The 23,222-nt window shown below is 39.9% G+C and overlaps 1 protein-coding gene across 1 annotated transcript in view; it reads right to left on the bottom strand.

Moving 5' to 3' along the window:
* Positions 1-555: 555 nt before the first annotated feature.
* Positions 556-23,222, bottom strand: part of cckbra (cholecystokinin B receptor a) — a 32,378-nt gene continuing 9,711 nt past the window's right edge. The window contains exons 2-5 of the mRNA XM_044188188.1: positions 18,062-18,310; positions 9,850-10,111; positions 3,753-3,880; positions 556-2,760 (exon numbers count right to left, since the gene is read on the bottom strand). Of these exons, the coding sequence (XP_044044123.1) occupies positions 2,183-2,760; positions 3,753-3,880; positions 9,850-10,111; positions 18,062-18,310 (1,217 nt within the window). The 3' untranslated portion in view covers positions 556-2,182. The remainder of the gene's footprint in view (positions 2,761-3,752; positions 3,881-9,849; positions 10,112-18,061; positions 18,311-23,222) is intronic.

Here is a 23,222-nt window from a genome sequence, read left to right as displayed (position 1 = left end):
GTGCGTGCTGGAGAAGTAGTATGAGAGATTTGTTTATGCTATTGTGTTCTAAGGAAATTCAAGAAAACTAAGTGCTAAGTGTAGCTAGTTATCAAGTGGACTATTATGAGGACGTAGATGACCAGTACACAGTACACAGACTAGGAGCTAAATCAAATGGAAGAGGAAAGATGAATAATAGCGGCAGAGGCAGCAAGAGGAACATCCCGCAAGACAATATAACTCCAGAAGATGGTCACTCGATCCCTTTGCAGTTAGCTTCAATAGTTAATCTTTTCCACTACTTTCCGTACTTATTTAACAGACAGATATAGTGTGGTCTCAATCTTCTCATCTAACTCTCTCTAAAAGAATAAGCGTATTTGCCCCAATATCCCAAAACTTTTGTTTTGAAGCCCAGCAGGGCTGTCAAGCACCACAACCCCACAATAAAGGTTTAAAATAAAAAAATCTGCACAAGGAGCCAGAGCTTTAGAGGTGCTGTCGGTGGATTTTGTTACCTTTAGACAGAGCCAAGCTAAGCTAATCGTCTCCTGGCTCTAGCTCCATATTTAGCGTACAGACATGAGAGTGGTACTGATTTTCTCACCTAACTCTCAGCAAGAAAGCAAATAAGCTTATGCGGATAAGCTTATGTCCAAAATGTCAAACCATTCTTTTAAAGTTTTGTTTTTCATTGCTATTACTGCTTTTATTCTCATTCTTATTATTTAACTTCAATTATTAACGTTTCTTTGTACTTGTTTTTTGTCCAACCATTTTCTTGTGTCAAATTTTCTTGATTCTCCTTATTGTAGCACACTTTGAGCTGCTTTCTTTGAATGAAAGATACTATTTAAATCAAGTTTGTTGTTATTATTATTATTAAAGAATTGAAGGGCTCAGATGTGGTGCGTTAGCGGAGCCATTTGTCATCAGTTTTACAAAGGCAAAGCCGTGAGATTTGCACTGCAGGAGAGGGTCCCTGAGAAACACCTCGTTAGTCTAAGCCTGGAAACGGGGTCTTTGTACTCAGGTAATGCTCAGAGTAATTGGCAGCACTGAAGCGGAAGGCAGAGAGAGTACATAAAAGACACCACAGAGATAACTGAGCAGAAAAGGTGAGTCTGACTAAAGCACTTTTCCGTGCAAGTTCCGTGTAGCAGCGGCAGACTGGAGCAACAAGCAGGTGTCATCAGCCTTTCATGGACACGTTTTCTGCTAATTCACATCATCATCATGTAAATGTCTGCATCAGTATTCAACATACATTTGTAGCAGTGGCAACATGAGATTTAAGTTCCATGACCAAGCAAGCCTGTTTCATCCCAGTTTGTTATACTGCAGGGGGATCAACACAAGAAATTCGCCTGATTCTAAACACCAGGCTTTCTTATTTATGTATGCCAAGAAGTAAGCACATGCACCTGCCTTATCAGTCTGAATCACAAAGAAATGCTGCAGAAGGGTCAAAAACATCCCGTTTTTACTAAGAAGCAGACAAAATCACCCAACTGAATGAATTTTGGTGTTAGGATATTTGCAGGAAATCTGCTTTACACATAAGAAGTGATGAAACATAATATTTCTTGGTGTTCAAATATTTCAGAAATTTGGGACCCAACGATGTCCAAGTTATTCAGTAGAATAATTCTGATAACTGAGAGAGAGATGCCCTGAATGAATGAAGATGAAACAACATTAAACACAAAAGGAGCTGAAATCCATACTGAGTTAATGAGTCTTCATTGTTCAACAGTATGTCTCTGTCAAAAATTAACCTTTGGCAAAGTAAGAACATGAAGACATTATTTACAAGTACACAAGATTCATATTTTCAACGTAGTTTTTCATGAAAATGTCTTGTCTGAGCAAGTGAACAAACTACCATGACAAACGAAGCCACACAGCACGCACAGGCACTTGATGTTCTCTTCAGGATGCAACAAAGCGGATGCTGCCAATTAAACAGAAGAAAAAGAATGTCACCAAACTGAAACAGCGTTTTCCCCGCCTCACATTCTGCAACCATGCACACAGAATTTGAAGAAGACCTTTTAAAAAGGCTTCATAAACGAGGGCAGCGATATTGCTCAGCACATGACTCATAGCATATTACGATGAAGAGTGAAAAACAAGATTGAAAAAACAGATGGTGCGCACAGTAACCGCTGCCCGACAGCCACCCAGCTCTCCTCGAGGCTCAGCAGGTGCCGGTGGTGCTGACGGTGGTGTAGCTGAACTTGGACATGGAGGTGGCCATCGACGTGGCCATGGAGGAGGCGGTGATGCCGTCTTCTCCTGCCTCCCTCTTCCTGCACCACCAGCACTGGCGACAAAGCCAGTTGCGGCAGCAGCAGGCGAAGGTGGACAGCAGGACCTTGCGGAAGCGCGTGTTCATGAAGCAGTAAATGACGGGGTTGACACAGGCGGAGGTGTAGGACAGCAGGTGGATGAAGGAGATGGGCGCTCCTGACAGGGCTTTGGAGGCTGATTTCAGGTCAAAGGCCTTCCAGGTGTTGGCTGAGTACAGGGGCATCCAGCAGATGAAGAAGAGCGCCACAATCACCATCAGCATGCGGATGACTCGCCTCTTGGCCTGCAGCTTTGCTTCTGAGGTGTTGCTGCGGGCACGCTCAGGTTTGGCCTGGGTGGCCCCAGATGAGGCAGAGAGGGTGGGGAGCTCCACAGCAGATGAGGGTTTTTTAGATACCTGGATGTAGCAACCATCGTCATCATCATTCGACCCTGCGACAGCCCTTCCTACACCGTTCCTCTTGCCTGTAGAGGGTCAGAAAGTTTACATTTGGAGAGTTTTGTTGGAATTCAACATAATGTAAATGCCAAGTATTAAAGGATAGGTTCACAATTTTTCAAGTCTGTCTTAAAATAGTCAGATGCCTGTATGTACAGTGAAAAAGGATCTTTTAATGGCCAGTATGAACAGGAATGATTACAGCAAGCAAAACCTGTTTAAGGCACTTGACAATTGTTTAAAGACGGACTTGAAAAATTGTGAACCTATCCTTTAAAGGCATGAAACACTGACTTAACGCCAAGGATGGAAGTTCATTATTTTTCTCCATCCCAAAGAAATATAACACTATGTTTACAGATTACCAAAGGCTATTTCAGATCATCTCAACCTTGATGAATCACACACAAGACTGGACTCCATGGAAACTGGTGCTCCTGATGCACACAGTTACAACAGCAGTTATAATTCACCTGAAGGGACCATATTTCAGCTATCCTTCACAGGTTTTTCCTTTTCTATGGCAAATACCAGCTGTAAGGCCATGGAGAAATTCCAACATTAAAACAAGTAGAGTAGGTATTAGGATAACTAAGAAGAAGTGTATTTTTGGATGTAGCAGGTGCAGAACCTGTAGGTAGCAAAAATATTTGTCATTCTATGCTTGAGGCAAAACAAACACATCTCCCTTTGCAGTTATGTTGCATTATTTGTTTGCCTGTATTGCCTGAGAATGGTGGTTTGTGTCTATTAGAGAGTGCATAACATAAAACCATTCACAAAAAACCCCATTGAAACAGGCAAGTATTCAATTGGAATTCAATTGTGTCATTACTGGCAGTTATATTTTACCGGATCTTTGATAAAACTTGCTGTTTCCTGTCTTTCTGATGTAATTCACTGCAGGTTCATACAGGTCTATAAAAAGTGAAATAGATGTTTTCATCCACATTTTGAGTTATATCACGGTGAACAAAAAGCTTTTTGCAGTTTGGATTGAATTTATGATGCATCTCACCGGTGGTCTCTCTGTTCTGGCCAAGCTCAAACTGAATGCCTCGGTAGAGCTCTCTGGAGATCAGACCGTAGGCTACAATCATCACCACTCCCGGGACGAAGAACAGAGTGAACAGCAGCAGCACATACCTGGAAAAACAGCCAGAATGGAAAGAAAGCGGCGTTAAAAAAAGACAAGAAAACAACACAGAGAGTGAGAAAAAGTCACCATTAAATCTGAGTTAAATCAGCCCTCAAACCAACCAAACACATCAGACTCTCTAGCTACTGGCTGAAAAAGTTGCTTATGAACTTAACGAACTGTATCTTTCTTTCCTTTCTTTCATGCATGTGTGCATTGCATTAGTTGGTTGGGGGGTTGCTGATGCCATGTTTGCATATATCCACAAATTTTATATGCTGCTACAAGTTAACTTATTTGCTGCTAGTTAATACCTCTGCCTGGTACATTACTGTAACTGTCTTGTGCATTTCATATTCCTGTGTACTGTCTTGTTTCTTGCACTTTTTGTAGTCCCTTGTGCTGTCCTGTATGTTTCACCAAGGACAGGGCCATTTCTGGCCAGACATCCAGTGGTGCCTCAGGGGGACTGATCTTGTATATATATATATATATATATATATGTATGTATATATATATATAGCCTTTATTTCAATCAGGAAGTCTCATTGCATTTAAGCTCTTTTTTGCAACAGAGACACAACAAAACACAGACAGTCACACACAAGCATGTATAAACAGCATCAGAAACAATCATCATCATTCCATTTCTATGGTGCAAAGTACTGGAAGGTAGTCTTCCCAACTTCAGTATTTACTGGTGGGGCGTCGAGAGTTAGCCAGTCCTGAGATCTGCTCTGATGAACAGTAGTTTTAAATTTGAGTAGAGAAGTGATATATTGATGCAGCTTTAGTAGCAGACATTTATGTAGATGTAAGATACAAATTGTAATCTAGACATGGCTTGGGTTGGAGCAGAGCCATGTGAATACAAGATTGTATCATCTGCATAAAAACTACATTCAACTTCTGGTCTGTGTAATGTCATCAACAAAACATGACCTTTTCTGTCAATGAGTATGTTTACATGCGCACTAGCCCCCTTGTTTTAAGTCTTATCCTTAATTATAATCAAAATAGGGTTATGATATGTAACATAAGAAACTTGGTAACAATTCAGATCTGCTTCACAGCAGAATAGCTTTCTGTGAAGAAAAGAGAACCTTTTACAATTTTGACAATTTTTTAAAAAAGGGATCAAAATCAATGCAGCAGAACCAGAGATGTCACCTTTTATTATTCCATGCATTCTTCTACTTTGTAAAAACCTGGCACCTACATTTCCCACAACGCAACTTGACTGCAGACAGTTCTGTTGAAGATTCAGATGTGTTATGTTAGTAGCGGCTAATGTAGGCTACAAGCCTTTTAAAAGTAGACTGGATTTCTGAGAATAGTCACAAAAAACTCCTTTTCTTTGTCGACCCTCCAGCTGGTGGTTCCCTAGGCGACCGCCTAACTCGCCTATGTCTAAAAATGACCTGGCCAGGGTCAGAGAGATTTTTATTTGTGTCCCACTTAGTACTTTTACATGAATGGAGTGACAGTTGACTTAAAGATTAGATCTTATGTCCCTTATTTTATCAAGTGAAGACAGATGTACCCCAAAGGGCAATGGAGTAAAAGAAACTGTAACCTGGAGAAAATGCTAAAATTAAATGAAATGTATGATTTAACTAAATACACTGCCAAATTCACATCTTCCCAACATGAGTACACAGTTTGCAGAGTGAGGCAGGCCAGTTGGACCAGTTGGACCAGTTAGCTGCTGCAGGTCTGACACTTCAAGACAGTATTTTCTTTAAGAAGGTTTCAGCCATCCTGTTTAACCTAGGGAAGGTTTTCAACACAACCTTATCAAATTGTCCCTTTGACATATTGACAGTTTACACAGTAACAGTGCATATTAACACATATGGTAACAACCATATGAACACAGCACAACCTACTATAGACAGTACACATTGCTATATATCAATAATACATATAACACAACAGAAAGAAATGTAATTATTTTTTGAGAACGTAGTTATGAAATGACATTTTGCCAAATAAACATTGTTAAATATACTGTAATATGACAATTGCGAGACATTTTCTCCTGCTCCAGGCTGTGTACTCCAGTACTGTGTACTGGCTTTTTTCTGATCATAAATGTTCCATTTTTCTCACACGGAAAGAACAACGATCATGGCTCTCTCGAGTGCCTGGATTGATGACACCTCAAAGAAAAAGTAGTGAACTGAGTAAAGTGCAAAAAAACTGAACAAAACATTGACAGAGGGGAATTTGTGAAGAATGTACAAAATTCGAAGAGCTCGGAAGATCTGTCAATTTCTTACCATCTGTATCAGACTGCAGATACCACTCTGCATATATTCTATAAAAGACCTTCAACACTGTGTAGCTTTGTTTGAACATGCAGTAAAATACAATGAATGAGTTGCATAAGAATCCACTTGGGATTATAAAAGTGTAGCCTCTCTGTTAATCAAATGAATAAAACCTTTAATACAAGTGAAATTAAGCGAACTGAAGGGAGAATGATACAGAGAGGCGGGCAAGCGCAATTATTGTAAAAGACTAAACTTGAAAGAGTAATCCATGAATAAATAAGATAAAGAAACTGTACAGATGTCACTTTGATCGTAATAAATCTTTCCCATCTGCAGCCACATCTCCCTTTTGATTCATCATAATCAGAGAATGCTCTTCTCAACCACCGATGTCTGCGGTGCACATCAGTCAGCACATGAAAGCGACAGCAGAAAGGAAGAGGCCGAGTTTCATTCATTCTCTGATATTCTAATGTCTTCCCGGACAACCCTCTGAACTCTCTTTCACTTCTCATTTAAAATAAGGCTTCAGTCAAAGCCCCTCATCAGCTGGCTGTTTGATACTGTGGAAAATCTGTTGGACAAAAGCTGTCAGGAAGTGAACGTGTAGGAGTGCAGGAATACACCAAAAAAAAAAAAAAAAAGGTGCTGGTGGATATCTGTGCTTGTTTTGCCTCAAGGGGGAAACCCAGATGGATGAGGCAGAGGGACACATGGAAAAAAACATGATGAATATTCATATGTAGCTCCCTCTTTTGACTGTTCCCACATCACCTGAAAGCTACATGATTATCAAGCACTAAAGGTGTGTTTGGTTTATATTAATCATCAAAGAAAATGATATGCATGTGTTACACATTGTGTTTATTTAAAAAAAAAAACAAACACTATTTTTGGTTGTTAGGGTACATAGAGTATACTTGTATTTTTTTTCTTTAACTTAATTGTGGCCATAACCAAGTTTCTCTTTAATGCAAAATGTTATTTGGTCATATTAAAATGTCTACATTATCTAATGGGTTGATTTGCCTCAATGAATAAGATTATTCATCCCTCCAGAGTTTTTGTTATGTAAAACCCCAGTCTGCGTAAAACTATTAATGCACACCATGCATAACAAGAATTACAAAAATCGAAAATCATTACATTTGTCTTTGACTTGACAAAATTGGTTCATTAGCCACTTTATGGCTCTTACGTGTCTTGATATATTTGCCCATCATCTCAGACTGTGATTTCAGTCTAAAAATGGATGCTTCAGTAACTCTATGCACTGCTTCATTAGGTGCAAAAAAAGGTGCCATTTTCATGTAGTGAGAGGTAGATGAAAAAGTTTTAACCCCTAACCCTGGTGTAGTTTAAAAGACACTCATGATGGGTGAAGATGAAACTGTGAATTAAAACTTGAAAGGTCCTCCTAGTCGATGACACATCTGGACTTTTGACATCTGAGCCTCGACTTTCTTCCTACTCCTCCTCCTCCTCCTCCTCCTCCTCCTCCTCACCGTGCAGACTAATTAACTAGTCTCCCACTGCCTCGCCTTTCCCAGAGAAGCTTTACGGTTTTATAGACAGTGAGAGAAAAAAGAATTCTTCAGAGTGTTCGACCACAAAAGGCTGTCAAGTAGAGAGATGTACAAGGTTTTGGCATGTTCAGCTTTTTCTTCACTTTAATTGCGCCATCCTGCAGGAAAAGTTCTTTATGGACAGATCTATGAGTAGTACATCCCAAGATGCTCTAACACATCTTGTCCTTGGCTGCATATCCATCTGCTTGGGGTGCTTTTTAACAGCAAAGCAGCATTTATCGGTCCTCAGGGGGCATGAAGATATAGATGGATGACTTTCCTAACACAGCGCAATCCAGACTGTAACAGCAATAATCGCTTCTCTCCTGACATTTTGCATAAGCTTTACTCTTCTATCCTTTTCAGTGTACAGTCAGGAGCAAAGAAACAATCATGTTCATTTAAAATGACACTGATACAGAGGGCAGACACGTTATCTACAGTATCTTTGTCTAATGATGTACTCTCTACTTTCTTTCCCAGCTCCTCTGTGTTTTGGTACGACCCCTGCTATGCTAGAAAACAGACCCATTACACACTGTCTCTAATTGTGCCTCAACAAGAGGGTAGGTAGAGAGAAAATACACTAAAGGCCCAGTCAAACTGTGAAATTTCACAACAAAATCGATTTATTTTAAATGAATCCCCACAATCAGTGGATTTTCTTGCAGGGGCGAAATAAATCCGCACAAAGCTTTTGTGTTGAGTTAGTTGAGTATCTTAGGTGAACTTTGACATGCAAATTCAGGCCATTTAACCTCCTCTGTCAAAGAAAAAATGGCTTCACCAAAGACGAATGGTTTGCAGTCAATGGTTATGAGACCGGAGTCGGTGGCACAAATAAGTCTTTTGAATAACCTGTGTGAACGTATTGTCCATTTAGCGACTTAGCTAGCTTAGAGAATCTTTTTCCCCTCTTCAATGACTCTTCATGGAAATGATGTACAATCCTGAGAACTAAATGGGGAGTAAACAGTACAGAGAAAATAGAAATAAGCTCAGAGAGCTATTGTGACTGACTAACACTAGCATGTTGCCGGCTGGCTAGCATGTCAGCTGTTAGCTCACCAGCTACAGTAGTTCACCACCTAGTCCTGCGAGTAGTCCCTACGTCATTAGGCCTCTGTGCTATTTCACGAAAACGTGCGGATGAATTTTGCTGTGCCACTTTCTGGTGTGACCGGGCCTTAACTCTGACTCTCTAACTGCTTTAAACTGAGTGTTGGCTTATGGCACAAACTTTAAGTGCAGCACCAACTGTTGCTGGAGAACTACTGCAGTCCTTGAATACTAAAGATAACTACATCATTACATAGTAAACAGCTACACAGGTACGATAAACCATTAGACCTGACAAAATATATTCCACACTGTAATAAGTTCAAACTAATATAATGCAGCACAAAAAAAATTCCAGAAGACATGGGTTAACTAGCATAGCTACACACACAGTGTAATACAAACGCTGTTTCAATTTACTGCTCTGAGAACAGTGGATCCGCTGAAGGTTTGTGCAGGAAATTTGAGCTATATTACCAAAATGACCGAATCAGCATGCAATCTATTTTCCAGCTGTGAGCAATCAGTAGAAAGCGGTCAGATTGCACTACTCAAAAAATTAAGCTACTTTCTGCTTGTCATGGTAATGCATATGGAAATTACACAATTACACTGGATGTAAATCAGAGTATCTCAACACATTTGGAACCAAAGCCAAGCAGATTGTATTAAATTCACTAACTGACTCCATCTATTCATCTTTTTCTTACTTATTCCTGTTGTAGTTATGGAGGCACGTCCACCAAATTATTGATATGCATGTGAAATCTTTAAAACGCTTGCACAGACTTTGTGCAGAGTTTGTCCATTCAGAAAGGCAGCTGTCATTGCTTTAAAATAGCTAGCAGGCCTCATCTCCCAACAAGTTATGCCAGCAAGACAGATGGTTTGTCCTTCTATCATTAAAATCAAATCAGATTTTCCATTATCCATGCTTTTTTCACATTTTCACTTGTTTATTGTAGGTTATTGTGTTACTTTGTTAGTCAGTTTGAATTATTAAATAACTGTGTATACTTCGTTACTTGATAATAAAAATATATTAGTAATGAATGTAGTCCCACCGGTACTTACCAGGTCTGCTCAGCTTGCTGACTGGGCCAGTCCAGGCGACACATGTGGCCAACAGTACCGTTGCTCTTGGGGAAAGACCTGAGGACACTGAACACCGGGTAGGGCACCATGATTAGCAGTGACACCACCCAAGTGGCAGCGATGACGCGGTAGGCGTGGGATCGGGTCTGCCACGAGCGGGACTTCAGCGGGTTACAGATAGCGCTGTATCTCTCGATGGCAATGGCCACAAGGCTGAAGGTGGAGATGCTGACAGAGATCCCTGCAGGAAAGCAAATAAACTTTATTTAGTCCTTCCAGCACTTTTGTCCCGGTAGTCAACAGCAAGAGACAAATCATTTTTTGATCCTGTTTGAATTGTGCCATGAATTACACATGATGTTTGTCAATTTAAAAGATCATTTTACATGTCAAGAAAGTCGCAGTTTGTCGTAAAACTGAAGTATAAGACTGTGAAAATTAATAATAATGATAAGTCTTTCTAATGATAATTAGAAAGACTACATACCCAAAAGTTGCAAATGCCAAATGCAAAAGACAACGTAACTGCTTCATGACACAAACATGACTTATTCACTTCATCCAAAAACTGATTTGCAAAATAGTTTACAAACATGTACACAATAAACTAAAAAGGCTTCAAGACACATCTGCTCAAGAGTAAAAAAAAAAAGGATATAATCCACCTCCTCTCCATAGTGCTAGCACCTCTGTGATTATCCAGTGACACTGACTCTATAGGGTTCAACGCAGGTTAAATTCCTTCAGAGACAATCTGAGGCCAATTAGTATTTGCATGTATGAATATGCATAACCTGCAAAGGGGAGCAAGCTCAGTCAGTGCATAGTTCTGAGGGTGAGCCAGGTGAGACAAATAGCATTAATAAACCCATACCTGCGTGTCACCAGCAGCTACAAAGGAGCACTCCAGGAATAAATTCACCACACTAATCCTCTGTCGCTACGAGAGGCAACAACCTCAATCCACCATTTCGCTGTCACACATGAATCCCCAGTCATTGTTCCTTCACGACGGAAGAACATATCCTGTCTAAACCACATCTTTGCATTATCATTCAAGGGAGGAAGTCATTATCCCTACTCCTATGAGCATGGCGCAATTCAATCTACAGGAACCATGTTAAGTATCTGAGTGGTGGACTGCTCTGTGGCCTGCATGAGAACAATTTATCTTTTCTGGTATCAGCTTTTGGCAAAGGTTTCTCCTGCAAACCAATGATAAAATCTGTGTTCCTTTCTTTGTTATCAGAAGCTAAACGATTAAGGATTTAGTGTATATTGTCAACTGCAAAACCTACAAATGTGTGGATTGTAACCTAGAGAAGAAAGAGAACTTTGTGGATAACTGGTGTGGGATTTGATGTGGAGTCTGATAGAAGCGACAGAATGGCTTTATCTTATTCCTGCACTAACAGAACAAAGGAGCTGACTTATAAGGATACTCCAGAACAAAGAGAACATCACCGACACAAAAAGACGTCTGAATGGCTTTTATGCTCCGTGAGCAGTCAGAGAGACTCTGCTGTGCATTATTAAAGCATTTCAGTTCTTCACCAGAAGGGTAATTTTTTTTGATTGCTGCTACACTGACATTAAACCTGACAGAATACTACATCAAACCAAAACCACCTGGCCACTGACGCACTCAGATGGAGAAAGATAGTTACATATTGTAACTCTAGTCCTATGTTCATTGACACCGCCCTCAAACTGGGCTTATTGGCTCAGCACCGGGGATTTCAAATAGTGAGGTACACCTCCCCAGGGGGGAACGGAGGGCAAGGATAGGGCCAAAGACGAGGCAAAGATACTTCATGAGATTATAGAGACAAGAGTCGTGTTCTAGAAATAACAGGAAGTTAGTTATTGTAGTTTGTCCCGCTGATTTAGCCTGTTCATCAACAACAGCCACTTTTCGTTCTCTGCGTCTCCCCATTTATCGCACTTTGCATCAAAAAAGTACCTTGTCTCCAAGGCTTAACTCAACTCTGAACACACAACCATGATACACATATTTTTAGATTCAGTGTGACTTACACTTACGAGGATATAATTTTCTCCGATGTCCATCGTGAATAAACGTCCATAAATCCACTCATAGAAAAAAGAAATCAAAGAAGAAAGGACACACCTTATAACTCCAAAGCTTGCCTGAGAATCATCACGTTTTTAAGTTTTCTTCAGTGTCAAAGTAATCCAGTGATAACTGTCTGTACATCCATGGGTACACTGCAAACAGGAACTGCTAATTCAGCATACTTTGAATGGTGGCAATTTGCCAAAAATGTAAGCAAGACTAAATAAGCAGGGCTTGAGGGGCTTCTAAGTTGTAGCCCACAGCGTGACTAACTGAATCCATCACAACATTATACTTCCTGTTCACATCCCCCAAAACATAGGCCATGATTATCTACCAAAATAGAAGTAAGGCAAAGAATACCAATATTAATAGAAGTTTTTGCCATGGTGCACATAAATCGAGACATATATATATATATATACACACACACACAGTGCGACAGTGGCATACTTTGAAAACCCCTGGCTTAGCATAACTGGGCTTTAAAAGACAGGCTCCATCTGTGCCTGTGATGATAGAACTCGTGTTACAATTTCTATTTTTGTCAAAGAGCCTTCACTGTCTATAGGCTCAGGGTGTAAAGCCTTCCTGCAAAGCACAGGGTGGACCACCAACCTCGTTCCATGACACAGTCCTGTTGACCACTGTACACTACCGGTCAAAGCACAACCACCTCCAGCTCCGGCTGAGCAGAAGGAGGTGGGTGGCACAGTCAACACATGCAGATCTTAACAGTGCACCGGCACTGTAAGAGTCTCGCACAATAAGTCTCTCACACCCACACATCTCTTTCAAGTGCTAAGAACAGACACACGGACAGACCAAATCACACATGGGGGATTTTCTTTTGTTGATGCTTGAAGGCAGTCATGCCCAGCCACAGCGCTGGCTTACACTGACTGTGGAAGTAAGGAACACGGAGCGGTAGGAATTTTGGTCTTTTTCTCTCTCTTCCTGCACGGCAAGCAGGAGGAATAATCAAAAGGAACAATAACAGTAACGAGTAGAAGAAAAAAAGGAAAAGAAGAAGCATTATCTATATAGCACTTTTGTTAAGTGCTTTACAGAGCAGGAAAAAAAATTGTAGGTAAAATGCAGATTAATAAAATAAATATTATAGAAGAAACACTCTTTAAGGCCTTTGCATAGAATTAAGTTATAAAGGAAAAGGTGGACATTTTTGAGAGATATGCTTTTTTGCTTTCCTGTTAATTAGTTACATTTGTCTAACTCTTGGCAAGAAAACAAATAAACATATTTAAATGTCGAAGTGATTTTAAAAATGACAATGATTTTGCAAGCCTGAAATCAAGGAAGGTGCAGTTATCTTTAGCAGTCAGGCGTGTTTTAGAAACAGGAATGAAGGAATGATGCAATCATCTTGACCACCAACCAGCATAAAAACTGCATGAGGAGTCAGGCTGTATTGCCTTCTTATGAGGCCAACCGCCATAAGGTAGAATTATCTCATTATATTTGGCAAAACACATATTTTTTTCAGTGCATGGATGCATGCCCACAGAGACCCATTACAGGGTGAAGCCTGTGTGAAATAGAGCCACAGGTTTTCAAATGAGTGATGTTTTCGAACCCTACACTTATAAACACTGATAGCTGGGAGGTTGTGCACATCCATACTGAAAGGAAGTGCACTTCCAGGTGATGTATAGCACTGATACTCCAGTGATTTGAATTGATGACACAGTTGCAGGTACACAGACAGCTCAAAGAAATTCAGAGCAGACTAATGTGCTTTTTGTCCGAGGGATTAGATTCTTGTCCACGAGCACTAGGCCCAAATTCATCAGCCCTTTCAACATTTCAGTCCAGGTCCACTTGACCATCTGTTTTATTACTGCCAGGGAAAGCCAATACTGACTGAGATCAGCTGTACTGAGATCAATTTGTTTGGCCTCTAAAGAAGAGCTACGAAACAAAACAGGAAATCTTGGTGTAGTAAAACACGATGTAAAATATACTGCAGGAGCTGTATATAGATCATCATAGACACAGTTTCATTTTTCTTATTCTAACTTGTGATATCATCAGTAGCAGCTGAAATGGTTCGTGACCAGTGACCATAAACCTGGACTTTTCCATGAGGTGTGCATATACCTCATGTCTCTCAGCTATTGCTGCATGAAGCCCATTGCAGTATTGAGAGGCTAATGTTTGAGGAGAGGAGATCCTGCTGTGATTCTGGACAAGGTGCTGCCAAGCTAATTACCAGTCAACTCACCGACTAAATGCTCACATTTTCCCCCTGCGCTGTATCTTCTGTTCTCAGGATTAAAAAGAAGCTCTAATCCTTTTTCTTGTTCATTAAGCCCGAGTCGGGCGAACACTCACAGTAGGCTGCTTGCTAACTGGCTTTTGAGCGAAACGGTGAACTTTGGAGTCGAGGGTCTCTCAGCGCACCTCAGCCTGGGAGAGGAGATTTACATTCCTCAGCTGAAACTACGCCTCTTCATTCTTAGCTCACACCTAATTCTCAGAGTGTTCAGTTGAATGTTGCCCTGAAGAAGCCTGAAGGCATAAAAACTTTTTAAATGGAGTAAATGTGTTATAGGTGCCAGATTCCCTTGCAGCCAATTCTGTAAACGTTTGCTGGAAGACATGGAAACCAAAATTCTAATACATTATGCAAACTGCACCCCGGGGGGAGCTGACAGACTGAGCTGGTAAGTTGGTGGTAATTGCATCATATGACCAGCAACAAAAACACAAACATGCATACATAAATGTGATTGAAGATCGCACACATACACAAACGCACACACCCAGAATATTACAACATCGATCTCATAACTGCCACCGAAACAGTACAGGGGCTATGAGTCACATGATTATCGAGCTAGGGGCAGATGGATGGATGTATGGAGGAATGGGTAACTAGAAGGATGGATGGTGTATTATATGTCTAATGGCCGTGTGCTAACAGATGAGTTTGCAAAGGGTGGATGAGTTTGCCGAGCAGGTTTGCCGTACAATCAATGGGTGAGGATCACAACGATCCTGTGTATTGATTGGTTTTGTAATCAAAGGGCGGTATTAATGGTTCTTCTTCTGCTGCCTGCTACAATCACTTCTGATGATTCAAAACACACTAACAAGACAACAATTATTAAAAATTGTAGTATCCAGTACTCTGATAAGATTGGTAGATAGGACCTAAGTGCAGACAGAAGGAAGGCAGGAGCAGAAAAAGAAACAGTCAACTATGGAAAACTCACAAACCTCTGACTGAAAAATTACAGGGAGAATAATAGAGAAACTACACATCTCGTCAAACAAGCAATACACAGAGGGAAAATACCTACAAAGAGCTGCATCATTAGTGAGACTATTCTAGCCAAGAGTCCAGCTTATAATAGCCCTGAATGAAGCTCCAGTAGTGGTTGTGGGGTCTTGCAGGGGGTACTTTTCAAGGCTGGGCACCGAAGTCCTTCCTCTGACTGTCGGCCCGGCTATCATCGCAACTCTCTCTGTCTCAACTTCTCGATGCCTGCCTGCACTTTCTCATCGTCACTAATCCTCTTGACAAGGTTGTTTGATGATGAAATAGATAACAAATCAATGTGCTCAACCCCTGTACGGTATGTATAGATGGGTGCTGAGTCCTCAAGAGCATTTGATGAGGAAACAATGCATTTATAGCCAATTTATAGCCCAAAAGATTCCAGTGAATAGAAGGTTGCTATGGCAATTGGGGGCACTATTGGACCGGATCTTGTGGCGAAACACCAGCCGAACAAAGGACATTATACAGCATTTTGTGTTTCAAGCATCTGGTCATTTCTTGGTGGGGCTATTGCAAAGTGGCAAAATCGATTCATTCCAATGGAATCGCTGTGATAAGCCTGGTTCTTCCAAGAATTTTAGTCTTTAGAGCAGAGGAACCTCTAATACCGGTCTTTGATTATAATTTGAGACATTAATTCAAACCTAGACTAATGAAATTCTTAATCACTGCATATAGTGTGCAGAGAAAATAAATGTTCTTGCGGTTTTTAGGTAGGTGAGCCAGGAAATAACATCTATCACATTTGCATTGGAGGACATCCTAGTCATTAATCACAGTTTAATAAAAGGCCAGTATTGATATGGTTAAGTGATTCATAATTTCACAATGATTCATTGTCAGTTAAACTACTCAGCAGCCCTTACCTTGACTGAAATGACAAGCATAAGAAAAAGCAGCCAAATAAAAAGTTTGTATTTAAGGTCGAAGGCAGCTGGCCCTTCTGCCCTCCTCCTCTTTATCACAGCTCAAAAAGCCCAGTAGTTGAAAAGGAGATTCAGCAAGCCTGTTCTCACAGATGGTGCATTGCATTTCTGAGACAATAATAGGATTGTGATCCTCACCATTCAATAGCTCTTCTCAACCATTCAAAGCTCAAAGTGAAGCGAAGAGACAGAAGTATTGCAGCGGATCTCAGTTTCTTTGCCATCTCTTGTGCTTCAGTCTGACTCAGGCCTCACATGGCACCTTGACTCTGGCCTGATGGGAGCCAGCTCATCGCTAAGTCACACTCCTGAAGATGTGTGACTGTTCGAGCACTTTCAGCATGATGGTTACCTTCTGACAGGCAAAATGAAGCCCAGAGAAAAGCCTCTCTGAAAAACAGGCTCTTGTTAAATATCGAGCAATTTTCAGGCAGGATTCTGAAGCTGGAGCACATTTTCTGGCTGTCAGTCATAAAAAAGGCCAGATTTCTATGTAAGAATAAGAAAAACACCTATTAACCTAGACACTGAATGATCAGCATAAAATTATCAGATTAATTTGATCCCTCCCTTGTTCCTGTCAGCTTTGTTTAGAGCTTTTTGTTTAACGATTTTTGGCGCAAAGGTACTTGCAACATTACCTACAACTAGCTTACTTTGTGCTATAGCAGTAGCTTGATGTTTCTAATATGAAAACTATATAACATACTGTATATTTTAATAATATTATGATATGGAATAATCAGCTCATTACACAAAAATAAGTCCATGTCATGGAAAACTGACTGATGTTGTTTCTATCTGATTTATTCAACCTCGGTCAAGCATCGGGCAACCAGCAGCTGCTTAACTTAGCTTAGCATAAAGACAGGAAACAGGGGGAAACAGGTAGCCTATCTCTGTCCAAAGTTAACAAATTCTGCTTACCAGCACCTCTAAAACTCATTAATTAACAAGATATCTAATCTATATATTATCTTGCTTGTTTAATCTGTACAAAAACCAAAGTGTAAAAACGATAAGTTGTGGTTTTACGGTGGATTGTGTGTTATTTCTTTAGAGGTGCTAGTAGGCAGATTTTGTTACCTTCGGACAGAGCCAGGCTGTTTCCCCCTGTTTCCAGTCTTTATGCTAAGCTAAGCTTACCAGCTGCTGACTGTGGCTTCATATTTAGCATACAGACATGACAGTGGTATCAATCTTCTCATGTAGCTCTTGGCAGAAAAGTAAATAAGCATATTTACTGGAATATCAAACTATTCCTTTAATTAAATTAAAGTCAATCTGAAATTCCTGAAATTATTAGCTACATTTAAAACCACATGAATGTCCACAGTGTAGTACTTCACTATGACTGTAAATAGCGGTCAATGTTTGTAAGACTGCCATGGAAGAAAAACAGTCTATGCTATGACAGTCCTTAATGCTATTTATTATACTGTAAAATTGGTCAAAAATGTATTAAATTGCAGGCACAAAGTCTTAAAATAAACACAGAAATAAATACCTTGGTTAGAATTCAAATAATGTTTGATGCGACAGTTTGTCTTCAAATGTAGACTAAACCAGAATAAAAGTGTTTTTTAGCATGAATGGGCCTTGTGACTGCTAAGATAACTGACTCAATGATGGTACAATAAGTAAGATTTTTATTGCCCTCAAATACAAAATGGTTTTATTGATCAGTACCAAGCCCTCACTGATTACTTTGCCAGCTGGAGAGATTTATGACTTCCAAAACTCACTGCTCAGTTTTGTAGTAAAAAGTCTCCACACCAGCCCATCCCTTATTTAAAAAAACAGGTAATAGAGCTGTTTGAATTTATTGTAATACTAAAATGTTGCAGTTCAGCCCAGGTTTGAAATTAAACAATTCATTCTCACCCATGAAGTAGGAGACGGTCTTGCACATGGCGCCTCCGAAGATGAAGTCCTCCAGGATGTTGGGGATGAGGGTGAATGGCATGCAGAAGATGGCCATCATGAGGTCGCTGACTGCCAGCGACAGCAGGAAGGAGTTGGTGACAGTCCGCATGCGCTTGTTCAGCATCAGGACCACGATGATCAGCAGGTTGCCAAAGACGCTGAGCAGGAAGATGAAAGAGTACAGCAGGATGCGCAGCGAGTCCATCTCTGACAGAGAGAGAAGATATCATTTATAAGATCTGTTTTTGTATATAGTTCAGCTGATCAATTAAAGGAAGGAAACACATTTGCACAAGTGAATTACCAAGTACACAGCTTTGAATTAATGGGAAACTGAATGAATGTTGTCTGTCTTCTAAAATAGAAAATATTAACTTGGTTCATCAAAACCTCTCAGTGTGCTTGTGTGGGAACTTTTTCTTGTTGTCAAGAGAGACAACCAAATGTTTAATGTTACTGGGAACAGCAATAAAAAAGAAGAAGATGTGGAAGAACAAATAACAGAGGCAGAAGAGGAAGATTGATGTTTTAAATGAATTGGCTGGTTGACAAAAGACTTCCACCAGATTAACAAAACCAAAACTAGTTCAAAAATGTAGAACATTTTCTTCAACCATATGCAGTGCTGTTTCTTGTAATCATTCAAGCAACTCACATATTAAATGACACATGAAATAATAAAGTAAGCAGACGTTGAATAAAAAAGTGTGAGAAAACAAAATAACAGAGAGAGAACAGACTGTATCAGGTTGCTCACCTGGGAAATAAGACTCTGGGCACATAAACAACAGCAAAGTCTATTACAAGACAGAATAACTTCGGATAATCAACATCTTAAATTGTGTTAGTGTCAGTATTTTACTGCTCGCCCTGTGAGCCAAATGATAATTGAAATAATAATACTGGCAGAAAAAGATGAAAACAAACAACATCGTCAGTGGTGAAGAGACTGTGTCAGGTGGTAACCTGGGACTATACCTCAAACTGGAAAAACAAGATCAAAATTAAATTCTTATTATTTGCATCATCAACATTACATTTACATTATATTTATATAGCTGAAGTGACTTACAATGAGTGAATTCAACCATGTGAATACAACCCAAAAATTGTAAGAATCATGCAAATACAGAGTTGTTTGTTTTTTTTGTTTGTTTTTATGGGCCAAGGTGCAGTCTGTTCGGTCTATGACAGAAGATGTGTTGAGTTTCTGCTGTCCTGCTGTCAATGGGGAGCTTGTTCCACCATTGTGGAGCCAGGACCGCAAACAGTCAACATCTTTCCTGTGTTTGTGTTCTGTGTTTTCATTCTGGTTTTTATTCAAATAACCCATTAAATGATTGAAATACAATTCATAGAAACAGGGGTGTTGCCAAGAGTAGATAAACAGATAAACTATATAAGAAATATATAACATTTTCTATGCAGGACTATAACCTGACAAATAAAACTATGAATGAAACAGTCTTCTAAAATAAGTGTGTTCATATGGTTTCCTTCTTTCAGCCTTGACATACAGCTGAGCAGCAGTGAGAGCAGGATGGCCCAGCCGGAGGGTTTTTGGGATGCTCTCTTCACTCGGCCTGTCACAGCGAGTCTGCTTGAGAATTATAGTATCTAACAGGACGAGGTCGGGGCAGGCCATGTGCTGCGCTGACTGAGTCCTCTGATTAGAGACAGTGACATGGGACAAATCTAAAGGGTTTGCAGCAGAGCCTACAGACAGAGCGCAACACATCACCTTGAAGGCACACACACACACACACACACTCCTCATGAGGAGTGGAACAAACAGTACTGTATGTTCAGATATTTATCACTCATATGTGGGGTTTTAAATGCGTTTTTTGTGCCACAGTGAGTGTCGAACCATGGAAACACCATGTTAATGATGCGATGGAAGGCTATTTCATTTTATTTTGATAATTTCACATTGTCCTCCAACACAGAGGCATGACTTAAATCTCAATGGTTTCTCAATAAATAACATATGAAACACAATAGTGAATTGTAGTATTTCAGAGCAAGACATAAAAATGATAATATGATAAATGCTCACATGAAAATGGTCTGTGAAGTCATGTTACAATCACAAAATATATGTAGTTATCATCGTGAATGTTTAACAGGAAGCCTGCATTACAAACTGGGAGCGTGGAACAAAATGTAATGTGTTAAATTATTGAGCTTTAGAGGTGCTGGTAGGCAGATTTTTTATTTTTGTTTTTTTTTTGGAGAGAGCCAAGCTTTTTTGGAGAGAGCCAAGTTAGCTGTTTCTCCCTATTGACAGTCTTTATGCTAAGCTAAGCTAATCGGCTGCTGGCTCCAACTACATACTTAGTGTACAGATACGTGGTATCAATCTTCTCATCTAATTCTCTGCAAGTAAGCTAAAAAGTATACTTCCCAAAATGTTGAACTATTCGTGCAGCTAGCCATCCTATTAGCTGACTCTGCCCGGACTGGGAGCTTGGAGAACCAGGGGAGTGTTGGTGTTAACACTGCTAGCACAGGAGCTTTGGACTACCGGGAGAGCCGGTGCCAGTCTGGGCAGAGTCAGGTAATAGGACGGCTAGCTGAGCTAACTAGCTAACGGCAGCTAACATTAAAGTTAGCAGTAGTTAGCTGCTACTTTAGCAACAAGTAAAGCTATCTGTCATCAGGAAACTCCATAACTGAATACGGACTGTGTGTATTTCTCCGTGGCTTGAGCGTTTTGATACTTTCACAGTATTTATATAGCACCTACACCTTCTTTATAATCAAAATACATACATGGAAATCTCACTTTCTACAATATTGGATCTTTAAAACATGTGAACAAGCAAAAATATATTTGATATCTATTATCAGTAGGCAATTTGAGGGGGGATGAAGGGGGATGCCGTCCCTGTTGTTAGCAAAATGACCAAAATCCGTCCCCCTTGTTAACCTGCTCACAAGATGCTTTTAGTGGCGCTTACCATTGCTGCTTTTAATAATCGCCACAATACAATATACACGAACATATGAAACATACTGGTTCTGAACTGCCTGTGGGAAGATTGAACATGCAAGAGTCTGTCCATTCTTGATTAAAAGCTCTGTTTCTGCTGTCTATGTTTCTTTTTAGAACACGCCATGTGAAATTATTTCTCTGACTCGTCTTGTCTCTACTTTCCCTGTGTGTGTGTGTGTGTGTGTGTGTGTGTGTGTGTGTGTGTGTGTGTGTGTATGTACGTCACTCACTGACTCGACTCACGGGCTTAAAATAGAAACGCACTGTCAAAATGTAATAATTCATAATAATGGGTATGTATAGGCGTATTTACTGGTATTTAGTATTAGTATTACTGTGGTATTAATATTTTTATAATTTACTTGTGACTTTGTGCTGCATGGCTTACGTGTTTAGTGTGTGATATGACCATTTCACTAACTTTCAAACTATTTCTATTAACATTTTAAGATTAATACGATTGGTTGTTAACATTGTACTTTATTATTGCCTAATTGCTTAATGTATGGCTAACGTATGCAAAATGTGGTTATTAACAGTATTGCTCATTTGTGCTCTGTTGCTTCATATTGCTTTGCAATGCTACATATACTGAAAAGTTACTTGAAAGTTATCATATAATTTCATCATTTTTTTTTGCTGCTTCCCATTGATTTGTGTAATAAGTTGCTGAATTTGTTACTAATGTTGTAATTTCATCATCCTATAGTCACTGTTTGTGTTTCTTAACCTTTGTTGGTTTTAGGGCAACTAGCCAAAGAACTGCAGTTGAAAATTAGCCAGTTGGCTAACACTGGCACATTTATAGAAATGTTGATTAATGTTTGTTGTCCTGAAAATTAAATTAAAGATGTTTAATTTCCTGTTTTAAACACCTTCAGAGGAACTAGACAACAAAGATAAAAGTAGATGAGGTCTGGATTTGAACCGGGAACACTGCAGGATGCATGTTAATCACCTCTGCCACCTGAGAGACCCAGTTGCCCTCAACTGCAAATATGAATTATTCTTTTGATAAGAAAATCCTCTGATGGCTTTGAGAGCAGTTTCATCAGCTTAAGATTGACATCACGGTCAAGTTAATATAAGTAACATCCACCTTGTTTCAGCCACGGAAATATCAATTTGCAATGCAGGTGACAAGTGAAACAAGAGTTTGATTTACACAACAGCATTATGGGACGTTATGAATAATCAGCATTGACTTGTGACATCCTACACAAACACCAAGCGGGGAGCCCCCAGTGGCTCAGCGGGTTCTGTTGTGTTAGATTTTGTGCGATCCAGCCAAGTGAAAATGGAATTATCTATTCATTGAGCACCAGCGGTACGTTGGCTCCCCTGAGCCTAACGACTGCAGGACAATTCATTTTGACTCCCTCAAGCGTGACAGCTGTGTTCAAATCCACAGGCATCTATAAAAAAAAGGACGGCGTTCACCTCTGAGATGCCCATATGCAGCAGGAGTTGTTGACGTGGAACATTTTAGCCATGACCGAGGGCTGAGAGATCAACACTGCAGCTTATGTTAAGGTTGTGCCTGTTTGCTCTATTCGTACTGTGTATCCTATTGGCTGCTGCGGTGCAAACTGTAATTATGTTTCCCTGCAAAAATCATTAAAGTTATATCAATTCACTTTGTCTTATCTTTAGGCAACTATTAGCACAACTTCATAGGGACAGCAAGTCATTTGAAAGCTTTGTCATTTATTAGAGGATGTGGAGTAAGAGGAGTATTTCTTATGGATTGAGTTATGGAACTGGATCTCATCGTGATATATGAATAAGTTGTTCTAAGGATCATTAATAATGAGCAGTAATAATCTTAGAGGGGATATGATTGAAATGCAAAAAAAAGAGCCAAATTTCGGAACCATCCTTTTAATCACAACCTCACCATCAGGCTGTATTTCATACCAAGCCCCAGTGAGATGATGAAATGTTAGAGATGACTGTCAGCTCTGTCCAAATCTGATGTTACTCCTAATTACAACTGAGCAGAAAGCCCTTTGGAAATGAACCTGTGAAGCAGGAGACATGAGTCAGTTAATGAGTCCTGAACTTGTGGAAGTTAGCAACTAATTCCCTTAAGTAGTAAGTAAGAACTAATGTCATACCTTC

Source organism: Siniperca chuatsi, linkage group LG24 (assembly GCF_020085105.1).
Source record: "Siniperca chuatsi isolate FFG_IHB_CAS linkage group LG24, ASM2008510v1, whole genome shotgun sequence".
NCBI lineage: Eukaryota > Metazoa > Chordata > Actinopteri > Centrarchiformes > Sinipercidae > Siniperca > Siniperca chuatsi.
This window is presented reverse-complemented; position numbering and strand designations above follow the sequence as displayed.